The 17,321-nt window shown below is 35.1% G+C and overlaps 1 protein-coding gene across 5 annotated transcripts in view; it reads right to left on the bottom strand.

Annotated features, from left to right (window-relative positions):
* The window catches only part of LOC124375905 (adhesion G protein-coupled receptor E5), a 50,269-nt gene that overhangs the window by 7,397 nt on the left and 25,551 nt on the right, over nucleotides 1-17,321 (bottom strand). For 3 of the 5 annotated variants that reach the window (XM_046834630.1, XM_046834634.1, XM_046834635.1), the window contains 8 exons: nucleotides 5,262-5,414; nucleotides 3,665-3,708; nucleotides 2,745-2,828; nucleotides 2,071-2,221; nucleotides 1,850-1,966; nucleotides 1,013-1,206; nucleotides 497-661; nucleotides 198-392 (listed from right to left, as the gene is read on the bottom strand). In XM_046834630.1, coding sequence (XP_046690586.1) covers nucleotides 198-392; nucleotides 497-661; nucleotides 1,013-1,206; nucleotides 1,850-1,966; nucleotides 2,071-2,221; nucleotides 2,745-2,828; nucleotides 3,665-3,708; nucleotides 5,262-5,414 — 1,103 coding nt within the window. Of the gene's footprint in view, nucleotides 1-197; nucleotides 393-496; nucleotides 662-1,012; nucleotides 1,207-1,849; nucleotides 1,967-2,070; nucleotides 2,222-2,744; nucleotides 2,829-3,664; nucleotides 3,709-5,261; nucleotides 5,415-5,504; nucleotides 5,658-6,006; nucleotides 6,094-14,431; nucleotides 14,661-17,321 lie in introns of those variants that run through there. The other 2 variants (XM_046834632.1, XM_046834631.1) reach the window with 2 other exon arrangements.

Genomic DNA, 17,321 nt, shown 5'->3' with positions numbered 1-17,321 from the left:
GTTAAATCACTTTAGTTCTTTCATTGTTGTGGGGAGCTGGTCCCCACAACAATGCCCGATTTTTTTTTTTAAGTTTCCTTTAAATTAAAAGGAACATTTTGATCACTAAAGCATTTTGAATCTTTTATTCACTTTAATTACCGTGCATGAAATATTAACTGGAACATTCTCAATATAGCAGCTCGGTATTGAGGTACCTTGTTTGTGGTTTGGTTGATTCCAACGAGGAAGATAAAGTCGGCAATGAAGAAGCTGATGCAGAGGTGCAGGTGGATAGTGGTGCGGGTGCTTTGGATGGAGCGGATGAGCCAGAAGGTTAGTATGCAGATTAAGAAGCAGATTAGAGACAGCGAGAGTCCAATCCAAGTGATCAGCTTGAGCTCAAAAACATCCTATGGACAAGGATATTAAAATTAAATAGATATTAAAAAAAAAAATACAGATAAAGAATAGAATGAATGCATTCCATAATTCTGTTTTCAGTAGGGTTTCCCACCTCCATCTCATAGAGTGCCATTAAAACAGCAAAGCTGCTGAGATGTGAGCATAAGCAGACAGTGGATTTGGTGTTGGACTGGTGCACAGTGCAGCCTTCATTGGACCATGCACCTCCTTTCAGCGTCGAGTCCCAGAACACACAAACTGATTTCATTGATGTTTCCTGTCAGAGATAAATCAAGTTTGATGTAAATGATTGCATGCTGATGTCCTGATTTACTTTTGTGTAATCACAAGAATTGTGCTGTAATGAAGGCAAACATGAAGGCAAATTAATTTTTTTTGCCACATGCATTGTGATTTGATAAGTTTACAAAGCCAGACAACTGGATGCACTAATTATGACGACCAAAGAGCAGGTTTAAAAAAAAATATTTAAATATAAAAAAATAATAGATAGATAGATAGATAGATAGATAGATAGATAGATAGATAGATAGATAGATAGATAGATAGATAGATAGATAGATAGATAGATAGATGTTGTAGATGCATGTAGATGTTAGCATGTTACCTGCAGATGTGAGAAAGTGAGCTTGACCGATTTCTTCAGATGAGCCGTGTCTCGGTTCGTGACTGTTATCGTCACTACTTTCGAGTTGAGCCTGAACTGATCTGTAGAGATACTTTTCCTCCTGGAATAGCTGTTGATTGCGCTGTTGTTGTTGTCCAGACTCTCGTATGTGATCATTGAGGCAGCTGCATATCCTGATGAGAAATGTGCACACACAATGTTAAAGCATTACAACCTTTATATTTTGTATTGTAATGCAGAATATAACCGTCAAGTTATGTTATGGCGGGTTTAAGTGTGTAATAACCTGTGTTTTTAACTGTATTAGTTATATATATATCCTACGGTTCTGGCGAAAGCATATGTAGCATAAGGGCTCTCAAAGTGTGTGTCTGGAACTATAGAACACTTCCTCTTTAAAAAAGCCTGATGTGTCCATTCAAAAGTGAGAACTTTCAGTACCTTTTGTCAAGTAAAGCTCTAAAAGGAGGAGCTTTACTTTTACTAGAAGCATATTCAAGCAACAGATTAGTACTTTTATTAAAAAATATATATATATTGCTGGTAATGCTCTAGACTTGTCTGTCTGTTTGCTGATTCAATGTGTCTGTAAGTTCAGGAAGTTAATTTCATTCAGGCTCATCAAGAAGACAGAAAAACAGCTTAACAAAGCACTCATTTGCATACATATAATTCTCATGTAACTATAAAAGTCCCTGTCTCTGTTTCTGGGACACAATGTGTTACTAAGAAAAATACATTTGATTTCACATGTTATTCCTAAACAAACAAATCAATAAGGTGACTTTAAAGCACAGTTTGAAAAACAGTTTGAACCTTTATATGAATTTCCTGCTGCCGTTTCCCAGTGGCTGTTTAATTGCACGCTGTCTGTGGACATACTTAATCCACCATGTGGGGCGTTCGGGCTTCTGTGGATCAAAAGCTCGACTCCTGCAGAAGAAATATTGGTGTATTTATTATATCTGCATGGTATCATTTTGTATCTGGTTTAATAAGTAAGATGAGGGTGAATGATGGCTGTTAAAGTCGCTTACGATTCTGAAGATTTGATTGGGAGATGCTGCTGTTAGCCAGCTGTCCTATCAGCAACAATGCGTTTTCAACCGAATTGAACAAAGCTGTAATGATCTTTGTGTCCATTAATGACATGTTTGAGAGATAATCTTCGAATGCTCCGAGGAGAATCTGGGGGTGGGAGGTGTCAGGTGAGTTTAAACTGAAATAAACCCAGGCTTATTGCTCGAAGACTAGACACTCTTAACCACTGAGCTAGCTCTGGTTTATAAAAGCAAAATAGTCTGGTCTTATATACTGGCCATAGAAATGTCTGTTTACAGCTGATAACAGGAAGATTTATTTGTTGCTGTTTCACAGTAAATGTAACTATAAATGGCCAAAAAGAATGACATGTCTGTCTTTTTTAAATGACTTATGATCAAGAGGAAATTCTCTTTGAGTCAAGAATCTACACATCAACCTGTGACTGATTATTTGCCTACGATAACATCCACGATAACATTCAACAGTGTTGAATTCCTTACTATGGTCCAATAAATATACATGTAATGCTACTGATTCAATGCAAAGTAAAAACAAAAATCTAACCAAAACTTAGTAATTAAAGTGTTATTAAAATATTAAAATTACTGTGTGATGATCTGTATTTAGACCTAGCAGTGAAAGTCACTAGATTATTGTACACAGTTACCTGTAGCATTTCCTCTCCACTGACTCCCTTTTGCAAACACGAGCTTTTCAGCTCTATCAGCATATCCTTCAGCTTCTCAGGGATCTGTGGGGATGACAGAAGGAGGAGATACATAATGAGTGTATGTCTGGTGTATGCATACTGGTCTTATTCATAAAAACCACACAGATTCAGTGCTGTTGTTCTCAGAATCAATGACATTTGTTCATTTCATTGTCAGTCTAAAATACTGGATTCTGATTGGCTGGAGAGAAGCTAATTTCAGCATTCTAAATTAATGCACTGCCTTAACATTTGTAACAATAATAGCATACACTATATGGACAAAGGTTTGTGGGGACTCGACCTTAAGATTAGTTTGTGCATTCTGAACTTCCCATTTCATATTGAGTGCTGTTATAATAACCTCCACTCTTCTGGTATGATGATCCACTAGATTTTGATTTTGGTGATTGTGGAGATTTGTGTGAGATTCTTTCAGCTGTAAATAAAGTCAGGTACTGATGTAGGTGAGGTGAGGAGGCCTGGGGTGCAGTCAGTGTTTGGATTTATCCCCAAGATGTTTAATAGGATTGCGGTCAGAGCTCTAAATCAAGGCTACTCAAGATCTTCCATTCCAACCCATGTAAAGCCTATCATCATGGAATTGGATTTGTACTGGAACAGGTCTGGGTCTTCTAGTTCGAGTGAAAAGAAAATGTAATGCTACCACATCCAAAATTGTCCTATACAATCGTGTCCCAACTTTCGGGTAACAGTTTGGGGACGTTTTAGTCCCAATTCCTTTGTCCATAAAGTCTACAGTTTCAGGTCTACACAGATTGAGGCAGATATTAACTTGGATATCATTTAACTGTGATTAGAGACACATTGTGCATTAAAATAATTGATTATCTCTTATATATATAAAAAATAAATACCTGTACAGACTGGCTTTCATTGTAAAGTCTGTCACACTCCAGTTCTAGAGAGAAAACAAATCATTATTATCATAGAGCTAACATGAAGGCATATTCTAGAACCAGAGCAGAGGTTATATATCACATAACACAATGAAACTCCTGTTTCTCACGGTGAAAAACACAAATGGAATACACACAGGAGTTTCATTGTGTTATGTTTTGAGACAAAAGGAATGTCTTGCATTCATTCCTGACTATTTGTAGGACTCAAAGAGATGTATATGAATTGATTCCTATAGAGACTGAGCAGAAATATTACTATAAAATAATAATAATAATAATAATAATAATTATTATTATTATTATATTAATAACAGTAATAAACAACAACAACAACAACAACAATAATAATAATAATAATAACATAAAAAAAAATCACTTTTGATAGTGCTCTATATATTGTTATCCAACACTTCTTGAAGAAGATTTTTTTTCAAAACTTTTCAAAAGTTAAAAATTATTAAAGGGATTTCTGGATGTTTGTTTCTATGTTTGTTAAGTTTGCATAGCATTGCTTTTGTTTTTAATTATATTTTACACAGATAGTTGTTGGAATAACAGAAATGATTACAGCTATTTTTGCTTTCATCGACTCCCATCAAACTTTCAGTGTCTAAATGATGGGTTTAATCAATTTATGTTGTAATTGTAAAGACACAACATTTTTCCAAAATTTTCTTAGTTGTTCTTTTTGTTTTTTTTCTATTGCGGATAAATGTCTGGTATAAGGCAAAATATGATGTCATTTGTAATGCCTGGGAGTTACTCTTGATCATAAATTGTAGATAAAACTATGAACACAAACTTATCGTAATGCTGTTTTTTTTTTAACTTTACTCAATGTTTCCTGTCTCCAGTTTCAGAGATTGTGTAACACTCTTTGAAGTTAAAGCTGGAAAGTTACATTTATAGATGTTTTCTCATTTTATTATCTTATTATCTTATATTATTGTTTCTAACTGCTATAATGTGAGAAAGAATATGTAACAATGGCAGAGGAGTCTAAGGCTCCAGACTTAAAGCGTAACGTAAGAAAAAACTTTAACAAATGTCTTGCAGATAACTTATCTTCAATAAAATTTCTTATATAAGCATAACTTTGCATTTATAAAAAAAAGTACAGTATTTAGCAAAAATGCTATGATATTGATACGTAGATGCATCATCATTCTGCTGCATTGTGGATTATTTTTCTAGCAAATTGCTGTTTTTTTTATTTCCTATATGTAGATTAATAAAGTATATACAGTAATATTGACAGAAGTGATGTTTAATGCATCAGATGCATCCTGGTCAAGGATTACTACCAGATTACAATAAATAGACAAATGGTTTATGCCAAATTAACAGTTGTATGAAAAAGAAAGTACACCCTTTGTATTCTATGTTTTTCTTATGAAGATTAAAATCATCTGGTCCTAAGCAGGTCTTTAAATGAGCTAAATACAACCTCAGTTGAAGAACACATAACATATAACAAATTGTCGTTTTTAATTGAACAAAAATAAAGCTAAAATGAAACCATGTGTGAAAAATTAAGGAGAACCTTACTCACCGTTGCATGTAACATTTTGGCTCCCATTAAAACGCTCCTGTTTGTTGCTGGCCACAAAACCCTCAGCACACACGCAGAAATATGAACCAACTGTGTTATTGCACTCAGCATTAGGACCACAGATGGTTTTGTTCTCTGTACATTCATTGATGTCTGAGAGAAAATAACAAGAGAAGAGGTTCAGGTTTATCCTCAGTGCACCGTTAATCCAGGAAATAAAATCAGTATTATAATCATACTGACCTTTGCATTCTGACCCGTCATGTGCAGTGAAGTTAAGTTTCCTTTTATTATTCTGGTATCCCGTCTTACACTGACAGTAGTAGCCACCGATAGTGTTGGTGCAAACTGCATTATTACCACACACTTCTATTTCCTCTTTACACTCGTCTTCGTCTGTGTCATAGGATAGAGATCACATATAAAGAAATTTCAGAATCATGTAAACTCTTTCATTTTTTCCTTTTATTGTTTTCTAATATGCAGAATAGAAAGTATGTTTCAAACACATTTGTTTCTTCAGAGTTCACTTGGGTTTGATAATAAACCAGTTATTGGGATGAAAGCTCATAGGTGACCGAGCACAACTCTGTGTGCTCTAATTACAAGGTAACAAATAATATCGATGACATCAGTTTAAGTTTAAAGAAATAAAAAATGTTGAGGAAAATAATTTTACATGTATTTAATTATGATAGAAATAAAGGAGAGTGTTATAAAATCATTCCTGCAGGTGTGTTCATACCTACACATGTACCGTTTTCCAGCCTTATTTGTCCTTCACCACATGTTGTATCAGTGGTCACGTTGCTCAGCACAGCTAACAGGAGACCTGCAGCAAATAATGTACCTTTATTTCAGTTTAACTGCGTATCTGTGATGATTTCATTATTAATATTGTTCAGAGGTCTGAAGTAATGAAGTGCAAATACTTTGTTACTGTACTGAAGTAGATTATTTTGGTATCCGTACTCCACTATTTATTTAATTTTATTTATTTAAATTTTCACATTCACTTATTACATTTTTACAAAACATGATTCAAATCTGTAAAATGTTTATGATTATGATGAAAGCTTCTTGACTTGAAGAGGTGCAGTTTCTCCGGTATCACCTCATTAACTGTCCGTGTGGAAACATAGCAAAGGTTCTGTTTGGTGTCCTCATGATTCACCTAATTTAAACCACCATTATTACTTTCAAACATTTACAAGAATTTTTTGTCTTAATGCTCTATGTTGCATCCATATTTATTCATGTCCATGTTGCTTAAAGTATTAAAAACAATATGTAGCATATATTTTTTTACTCCTCATTACATCTGCACTATTTTTCTCTATATGTATCTTTATATCCTTACTTCACATTCTGCCCAACATTTCACATTCATGTATATATGTGTATACAGGTACAATGCAATGACAATAACGTTCTATCTATCTATCTATCTATCTATCTATCTATCTATCTATCTATCTATCTATCTATCTATCTATCTATCTATCTATCTATCTATCTATCTATCTATCTATCTATCTATCTATCTAATATTAATAAGATATGAGGTCCAGTTACCAGTGTGACACTAACACAGGTAGAAGTAATAACTACTTTTTACTTAAGTACATGTCAGAGCCAAGACTTCTTTACTTTCACTTGAGTAAAAAGGTATAATCAGTACTTCAACTTTTACCCGAGTATTTTAAAACATGAGTATCTGTACTTCTACTTAAGTAAAGGATGTGTGTACTTTTGCCACCTTTGTTATTCGTACTAAACTGCTACTACTAATAATAATATCACCATCATCCAACAAAAGAAGAGCAAAATGTATAATAATAAATATATTATATAACATGTGTTAAAAGTTATTTTTGAAGTGGTGTTTCAGTATGGAGTCGTGGCATGTGACCATTAATCAGGAAGTAAGCAAGTAGGGCACAAAGAGCAGCATGTTTAGATTTACATTTATGGCATGATATCCAGAGCAACTTACATTTATATATTTAACTGAGCAGGGTTAAGGGCCTTGCTCAAGGGCCCAACTGTGGCAGCTTAGTGGTGATGGGATTTTAACTCATGACCTTCCGATCAGAATTCCAACCACTGAGCTACCCCTTCCTCTATGCTTATTATATCTGAAGCTAATACTGTGATACCTGCATATACACTACACACTAAAAGACTTTCCTGAATTTCTGAGAAATTTTGTTTTTTTCCCCTTTCGACTTGCAGTCTTTATATTGCTCTGTTTTTCTGATGTGTTTTTGAGATTTTGAGAATTATATTTTTGGCTAGTTTCAGTTTGGTACTTTTTGGACATTTGCAATAAAAATATTGACCTTCCATCTTTTCATAGTCAGACTCTGCATTTGTCTGTCTCATGCAGTCAACCTTATTTGAGTCTTAACCTGACACTAATCAATAACCACCGATCTGATTTTATTCCTTTTTACTCCCCTTTAGAATCCAATCAGGTTTGGATGTAGGTGTTGGTCTGGGAGAAGTTTATTCGTACAACTGATTTACAATAATTGCAAAGGACAATAATACAATACTCGATTCTTGTTGTGTAAAACAGATCAAAATCCATAACGCTGCTGCATCTATTAGCATGTATTTTCATTAGCATTTAATTGACTTTATCAGGATTGTGCCTAGGGACTACATTACTTAACTGCTTCTGCACTTCCTTGTTTTTCATTAGCATTTGCATATATACCTTCAGCCTTCACTGCACTCATCATCACATGCTTGTCTCTCCATGCCCTTGCTCAGGTTTGGTTTCAGGTTCTTTGTTCATGTTTGGGTTCTAGTGTTTGTGTCCTATGTTTGCAATAAATAAAGATTCTGCACTTGCATTTACCTTATCTTGATAACTGACAGATTTTTAGTTGGTAATGAGGATCTCAATGTTCCTCTTGGGGAAATGGTAACCCAGTGGTTAAGATGTTTCACTTCTGATTAAAAGGTCATAAGTTTAAATCCCAGATCCACTGAGCTGCCACTGCTGGGACCTTGTGCAAGGCCCTAATCCCTCAACTTCTCAGTTGTGTAATATTACATAAATGTAAGTTGCTTTGTTAAGGAAGTCTGGCAAATGCTGTAAAAGTAAATCTGGAGAAACTGTATATTTGGACAAGCAAGCACTGTTCTGTCCTATTGACACTGAGATGATAGCCCTGTTGACCCACAGGGTAAAGGTGGGACTCCAAAAAATGCATTGAAAGCTGGCTGTTCAATATTCAGTACTTTAGTGAAATGATGTGTGCTTGAATCAGCCAAATACATTGAATTTCTGCTTCTCTTGACATGTTCATGTTGTCCATTGGAAACAATTTTGCATTAAACAAAAAAAACCAGAAGATTCCATCAACATTCACATGCCGTCTTACAGCAGACGTCTGCAATACTAATACTAGTGTGAATCTGGTAAACTTGTTTCACTGTCTCATTTCTTGCCACATCAATACAGTGGTTTAACTGCACTGCTTGAAGCAGGTCTGATCTCTCCATAGGAATGAAAAAGGCATTTTAGGAATATTATAACTCTCTTTTTATGACTTATGGAGCTGTATTGTGGAATCCTTGGGCATGAGATAAATCGTTTATCCTCCACCTACTCCTGGTACCTGATCTGTTTTTTATTTTCTGGGAGTTTTGTGAATTTTTTTTTGGCCCTGGCATCTGAGCAGGCACAGCTGCATGTGGGATCAGTCAAGGCAAGACTTATTCCACACAACGTTCCTTGTATTGTTCCCAAGAAACAGCTGTCGGGTCAGAAATGTCCTTGTGGCTCTTCCTGCTGGTCGAGAGAACAGCTGGTCAAGTTAGACACGTGACCATGTTTCAGGGCACAGAAATATCTTGTAATGGCTAGTTGTATTATTCACATTATGGTTTTTAAAATAGCTCTGAATAGTTTAAAACACAAAGAATATCCGGGGCTTCTGTACAGTGGATATTAGATCACTGGCTGGCTTCTTATACTCTTCTACCACAATGCTGCTGATCTTTGCATCTAGCTTAACAGAAAGTGGGACTAATATTAAAATTAATGTGCTTTAGTAGAACAAAAAAGAATAAATGTTGCCATGATTCGGTTTTCCCTGATCTGTTTAGATAACATTTATAGAAGAGGTCTTTAGTGACAGTGCTTCGGAACCATCAGAGGTAAAGTTGTAATTTCAGGTTTAAGATTTTATTGTTTGTGGTTTCTCTGTAGAAGCACTATCTGCATTATTAACTACATGTTAATGCTTCGGTCATTCCAAAGCATTCGGGCCGCCACATCCAGACTGTGCAATAGTTTATTTCCTCAAGCCATCAGGCTCCTCAACAAAGAACTGAACTGAACTCTCACACACACTCACACACACTTACACACAACTGCGTGACTGATCTGCACAATTTTACCGGACTCAACATACACTCATACTCACTTCGTGTAAATGATCTGTACAAACCGGACTCAACACATATCATACACTGCGCACACCCACCATTCAGTACCACTCACACTAATCATTACCACAAAAATGTTTACATGCCGTTTTTGCACATCTTCCAGGATTACTGCTAAATGTTTTTTCACACAATATTCTGTTCACATATTTTTGCCACTGTTCACTTTATCTCTGTTGCTGCTATATGTTTAATTGCACAATATTGTTTACATTTTTCTGCTACTGTGCACCTTATTTTATTTTGTTAAGATAGGTTTACTGGCGGAGCTATTTTGTGTTTTGTGTATTGTATATTGTCCTGCACTGTCCTGTGTTGTCCTTCACTGTCTTTTGTTGTCTTTTTGCACTGTTTGCAAAAGTTGCACACATGCACTGTGTTTTTTTTTTCTGTTTCTGTGACTGTTGTTTTATGTTGTTGTATGTAGCACCTGGGTTCTGGAGGAACGTTGTTTAATTTCACTATGTACTGCATCAGCTATATATGGTGACAATAAAAGCTTCTTGACTTGACTTGAAAGAATTTGTGATTTTGAGAACCTTTTTGTGTATGTTTAAGAGCTGACTGTCACATGTCATATGAAATGGATAACTTACATTTTTACCTTACAGCTACTTCTTTTCTCATGGATTTGAGTCTGTTGGGTAATTTGATGGGTTTGTTTAAGAGGCGTTTTGGTGTATTTCACACTGTCTTTCGGTTTGAGATCTTCAAGAAAGAGGAAATAACGCAAGCGATGTAGGGAACAACTGTTCATAGCTACTGAACTTGTTTTGCTCGAAAATATTCATGTTAATGATCAATAGATAAAGAAGTGTGATGTTCTTATGAATGTAATAAAAATAGTAATTATTAAATTGGTGTGGTATCACCTTTTTTTTTTTGCTGTTACACGTAAATATACAAGTTATATTTATGGATCAGCACATGGCTGCAAGTTAGGGAGCCAGAAAAAGGGGAAGGTGGCATGTGCAACACTTACCAGATACATTAACAGGAACTAAACTGTACTAAGTTATAACACTTACTGAAGTGAACACCTCCCTATTTTTATTGAGAGCACACAGATTAAACTGTGTTGCCCATGTGCCTCATAATGTACAAGCAAATGCGCTTATTTGTGCCACTACAGTTTTATGCACAGGTATAATTTGAGAATGCAAATATGACGTTTCTTAAAATTCTTTTCCTTAATATCCATGCATTAAGACTTTTATTTTAATTATCATTTAATTTAATTTTATTGTTTTTTTATGATTCCAAATCTGTCAGTAAAGAAATAAAGCTGCTAAATACTATGAACAATTAACACAATTTTCATGATAAATTACACACTAAGCATCTCTCGTGTTACGTGCACAGAAAACAATACTTGCCCATGTGCTGTTATAGAAAAATAATCAACAATGCTGTGGGTCCAAGGTGTGGATTCTTTTGCAAAAAAAAACACATCCAAGCACACCTTGAGGTTTTCCATTTTGCAATTGAATTATTTATTTAAAATCAAGGCATCATTAAAAAAAGATTTATTGAATGAAACATCAATGAAAAATGTAGAACAGCTAAAAACAATAATAAAGAAATATGACTGGGGTAAAACACTGATGTTTTAAGAATATAATTAATTTAGGATGGTTAGAGTTACTTCTTAATTTTATTAAATTAATAAAATTTATATTTATTATAGATTTTTTTATTCCACTTTGTTAATTAAACATTTCTACATCTCCACTCATATTTACTTGAAGGTTTAGTCATTCTAGTAAGACTATATTTCATACAAATTTATATTTTTAGGGGGTTTTATTCGCATTAAGTGTAAGTTTTTTCCTATTTTTGCTTTTAAACACAACTTTTTACCCGACCAATCTGCCTCCTCTAGAGTTCCCCCCCAAGCATAACAGCTCTTCCTGAGCTCTTTTCACTCATGCATCACTTCCCTGCCTGAAAATGCTTGTAAAACTGCAGATGTTTTGCAGACCTTCTCTCACTAAAGAGGCAAAGGCCTCCCAATAAACATCTGCTCACATTGTTTTTGCGATTAGGGCACAAAAAGTACTCCAATAATCCAATCCACAACATACCTGACAGTTTCTCGATTCTGATTCGCCAGAAGCTGTGGATTCATTTTTTTTATATCACAGTGCTGTTTAATACTCATTTCTGATTGGTTGACAGATATTGGGTGCAGTTAATTTTCAACAAATAAACTTTTTATGTAATTGTAGTTCAATAAAATAAACCAGTTTGGGATGTGACAGTAGCTCAGTTTCATCACACTCAAACCTTACAGTTCTGTAAGTTATATATTGGATTTAAGGCAAAAGTTTTAAGGCCAACAAACTATCATTATTATAATTATAACACTTACTGTATTGTACACCTACTTTACTAGTCAGTAAAGAAATAAATACTAAATGTTAAATACTGTCACAATTTTTATTTTAAAACACACACTAAGCATGTTTTGTGTACATAACTCAACCCTTCGCTGTGTACTGTTATAGAAAAAAAAATAAATCAATGATGCCGTGGTGTAATGAAGAGGAATCATAGTTACCACCAAGGAAATACACTTTTTATGTAATTCTAGTTCAATAAAATGAAATGTCGAGGTACTGCCTGCCACAGGACACAGACATGCAACAACAAACACAATGACATTGTGACAGTGAATAAATAAATATCACAGGCTTTACTATATTACTAGAATCACATGTCTCTCTCTCTCTCTCTCTCTCTGTCACACACACACCACACAAACACCCACACACACACACACACACACACACACACACACACACACACACACATTTGTGTATCTCTCTTTCTCTCTCTCTCTCTCTCTCTTTCTCTCTCTCTCTCTCTCTCTCTCTCACACTCTTTCTCTGTCACACACACACACACACACACACACACACACACACACACACACACACACACACACACACACACACACATTTGTGTATCTCTCTTTCACTCACTCTCTCTCTATAAAATGACTTCTAAAATGAATAGCAACAGAGGCATGAGATGGGATGCACAAACAATTATATACACAAGACAAAGACAAGATAATCAAAATAACTGAGAAACAGATGTCTTGAGGAGTGGGAACTGTGAAGTGGTGGACCAGCAGTGGATGAAGTACACAAAGCATGACTCAAGTAAACGTGAAAATGCTTCCTTTAAACGTTTACTTGAGTTAAAGTACGTCATTGTGCATGATATTGTGCGCAATTTATCAAACTTTCAGGACCAAAAACAAACAACTACTTGGCTAATTGTAGCCATAAGATACATACAACATCCTATATGGCTTTTAGATTAGCCTTTTAAGCTGCACTGGAGATTCCCCCCTTACTGAACTCAGTCCAGGAGCTTTTCAATACAATCACAGAAAATCTTTATGATATCATCTTAATTAAAGGTAACCAAATCGATACGTGCTGTTGAACTCAAATCCAACTAGACTAGCTAGGATGAAGTTGTTTTGTTGCTACACACATTATAATAAACTACATACTATAAATTTAATGTTATGTAAACATTAAAAAGAAATAGTGTTGCTCTATGTGTAAAAGCAAGGAGGCAGCACAGCATAACCTGTAGTGATATACAGTGATATACAGTTATTTACCTATTCATTAGATGCAATTTCCTTATGATCCTCATAACAAGAGATAAGTGATAACACTTTTATCTTTGTATGTTTTCCCCCCTACTTCTTTCCTCTTTTTTTTCTGAATTGGGATTCTGAAGGTTTAGACGTCTTTTTGTCATCCATAATTTAAATTTGTTTTCAGCGCGCCTTACTGACGTGACGTTTTCCTTTCTGAGTGTATGAGTGAGGGAACTTCTCCAGGCGGTTGGTGCGCACTTCGAGTCCCGACCAGGTTATCCGCTCATAAATTAAAAGGAACGACTGATTTCACGAAAAGTAGTTAAGTAAAAAGTGAGATATTAAACTCTGAAATGTAGTAAAGTTAATGTAAAAGTCTCCTCAAACGGAAATATTTGAGAAAAGTACAGATACACGAAAAAGCTACTTAATTTACAGTAAGGAATTACATTAACTTAGTTACTGTCCACTACTGTTACTTACACAATAAATCCCATGAACCAATTATTCCTTCTTATTCAGTCTTACAAACACTGACTATCTCACCATCACAATGAAGGGTTATATTAGTTATTTATGTGGTGATAGAAGGAGTCTCCAGTGTTCATGGGGGACAGAGGAGTTTGCACTTTGTAGTAACATCATGAACTAATGAAGCTGGTGAGATGTAAGGGGGAACACCTCACACAGCTAAGCGTGAAAAAACTATACAGCATAAAGTGTTAACAATATGTTAATTAATTTTTGTTTATTAACTGCTGTTGTATAAGAGGACAGAGGGAGACACTTCAGGGTATGATGGTTATAAGAAAATAACATGTTAGTTGAAGTTAGTCCACTTCATCCCACCACTGTCACTGATTTATTTTTCATGACATGGAGTATTTCCTATTTAATAAATACTGTACATTTACATCAGTCTGAATAATACTCAGAGATGCCAGCTTTCATGCAGACTATGACCAAGACTATGATCTATAAAAACCCACCAGATGTATTCACAATACCATTAGGAAAGCAATATGATTACAAACTCAACCCCTGCCATGGCAACATAAAACCAGAAATAGCTGATGTGACTCACCCAGAAACAGCAGATACACGTGCTTCATGGTGAGGAGAAAGAAAACAGATCCGAAGTGAACACACTGAGTGCTGATTACACTCTGCTCTCACACATTCAAATGAAAAGAGAACACAATCACTATCAGTATCTTTGGTTTTCACACACAGTCTTTCTGTCTTAAACTCAGTTCTGAAATCAGACGAGGAGGGGTTCCGTGTGTAAGCAGTGAGAAGGTCTGTGTCCTGCCCCTCTGGAGGTGGGAGAACACTGTAAAGTAGTTGTGATGCTGACGGTAGGAGTTTCCACAGCTATAAATATGAAAGGGCTGAAAATACATACAGAACACAGTGTTGTTTACTGATCTCTCTCTCAGTGTCTTTCTCTACAGTGGATGGAATATATTCATTAATAGAGATTTCAGAGTACTTTTGTATGTCACTCTGGATAAGGGCATCTGCTAAATGCCAAAAATTTTAATATAATTGTTTTTTATTTTTTTAAGAGAAAAAAATAAGATTGTGTTTTTACATCCATAGTCGGCAAACAGACTATATTTTATTGTAGAGCAGGGAAGTAAAAAAAAAAAATATATTAAACAATGAATAAAACAAGCAAACAAACAAATATATAAATTGACCTTTAGATTGTGTGAGCAATTTCCAGCCAAATTCTTATAAGTAACACAACACAGTTTTAAACAAACAAACAAACAACAAATAAATAGACACACTTTTTTGGAAAAAACTGCTTTCAAGACAATTTATAAGATGATTAAAAACAATTAACTTTAACTTAAACATTAATTACTATTAAGCTATTTTCTTACCGAGTTACCAAGTTTACTAGTTGCGTAGACCGGGATCAACTGAAAACTCAACCCCTATAATGTCTCCGGTCAGCTCGCTCTCACTGCGCACGTACTGAATTAAACAGTACAAGCTAACATTAGTTTGCTCGTTAGAGAGACTAAAGGTGGATAGATACGGAGATAACTTTACTAGTCAGTATATTTGTACATTGTAACAATCTTAAACATGTACAAAATGTTATTAGGTTGCTAGTTAGCTAAATAAAGCTAAATAAGAAAGGTCTATTTTGAATCAAGTTCCATGTTGCACGTTTGTTTGTTATTTTTGCATTTTCTAAAGCCAAACCCACACCTCACATCACTCCATGAATAAATGGACCATGACAAATGTGCATGTTAGAGATGTTGTTGGTAAAGTGTGTATTTAAAAAAAAAGTCAGTCAGAGAATTTACACTCTTTTATTGACACTAGAGAATAGAAAATTGACACTAGAACCTGTTACATCCTGCTTAAACATAGCACATAGCACATACACAGCAGAGGAAGTGACTTTTGTGCAACCTTTCACATTTTTTTTTTTTAGTGTCACACTTCAGCGTGGAAACAGAATGTTCTTTTTGAAGGTGCTACTTCTTACTTTTTAATCTCATTATTATACTGTGAATGTAGGAGCATTTGAACATTTAAGATTGTATCAATAGAAAGAGATATATACAGTATGTGTGCAAGGTTATTTTAGAATGAGAAAGACTGGGGAGGCTTTTTATTTCTATACTACACAATATTCAAGGTTACGCATGGTCATAAAGTGGTATTCAGCCAGAAGAATGAGTTGTAAAGCCCCTAACCTCCTAACAATAGGAATATGAAGCCCATAAGGGACATGGTGACATAGTGTGGCACGATATACTGTCTTACTGACTGGTGTTTGGCTGTTATGCTGACGCTTACCACAAAAGTTATTTGTTTTATGTCACAACAATGGGGTGACCCATAAAAGACCAGGGGTCTGACCAAGGACATAGAGTGCCTGATGAGTAATGTTATTCAAAGTTTCTGAAAATAGGATCTAGTTAATTGTGCTGAAGTACAATATTTTTGGCTCTGTAAACAAATAAAATATTACACACATTTTTAGGAATTGCAAATGTTTTTTGCGTAGTTGCAGGCTCAAAAGTAATCTGACAATTGTTTTACATTGAAGTAGTAGCTCAGTGGTGTTTAAAGGCATTTGACTTTTGATCGATAGTTCAAAATTAGTTCAAATCCCAGCACCACCAAGCTAACTCTCCTGGGCCCTTGAGTAAGGTCCTTAACTGCCCAATTGTATGAATGAAATAATTGCCTCTCTGAATAAGGGTGTCTGCCAAATGCAGTGAATGTAATGATCATTTTAATGCTTGGATGCAGAAAATTACTTTCTGAAGTTTGTATCTCATAAACATAAAGCAAATGCTCCCCAGTTTCTTGCCACAAGATGTTTTGACAGGCCTTACTAGTGCATCTGCCTTAAGTGGCTGCTTGTTTGTGGGTTTTCTGCCTTCAGCTTTGTGTACAGTAAGAAAAACCAATGAGCATGCTCTTTTGGGCTGAGCTCATGTGAGTGGTAGGAATAGTTCAGTGGTCAAGATGAAGTAGTTAGACTTCTAATCAGAAGTTTGTGAGTTTAAATCTCAGCAATACTAAACTGCCACTGCAGGGCCCTTGAATAAGGCCCCTTAATACAACTGCTTAGTTGCTTGAATTAAATCATTTTAAGTTGCTCTAAATTAAGGTATCTTCAAATGCCTTAAATGTAAATAACCAACTAGTCCATTTAAGAACATTTCATTTCTAGACATTAAGAAAATCTAGTTTTGGGTCTGTACCGTAAAAATGTGTAGCAAAATATAATGAATCTATTCTTTCTTGAGTGTGCCCAGGTATTGATTTGAGGTAAAATGTCTGTATTTACATTCATGAAGGTGTCTCTCGAGTGTAGACTTTGGCACAATACACATATCTCACAAATCTCAACACATTCTCAAGTTGTCTAGGAATTTTCCCCCACCATGGAAATAATTATGTGTCATGCTTTTTATTTGTCTTTTGTGGTTTCC

The sequence above is a fragment of the Silurus meridionalis genome, chromosome 22 (assembly GCF_014805685.1).
Source record: "Silurus meridionalis isolate SWU-2019-XX chromosome 22, ASM1480568v1, whole genome shotgun sequence".
Taxonomy (NCBI): Eukaryota; Metazoa; Chordata; class Actinopteri; order Siluriformes; family Siluridae; genus Silurus; species Silurus meridionalis.
This window is presented reverse-complemented; position numbering and strand designations above follow the sequence as displayed.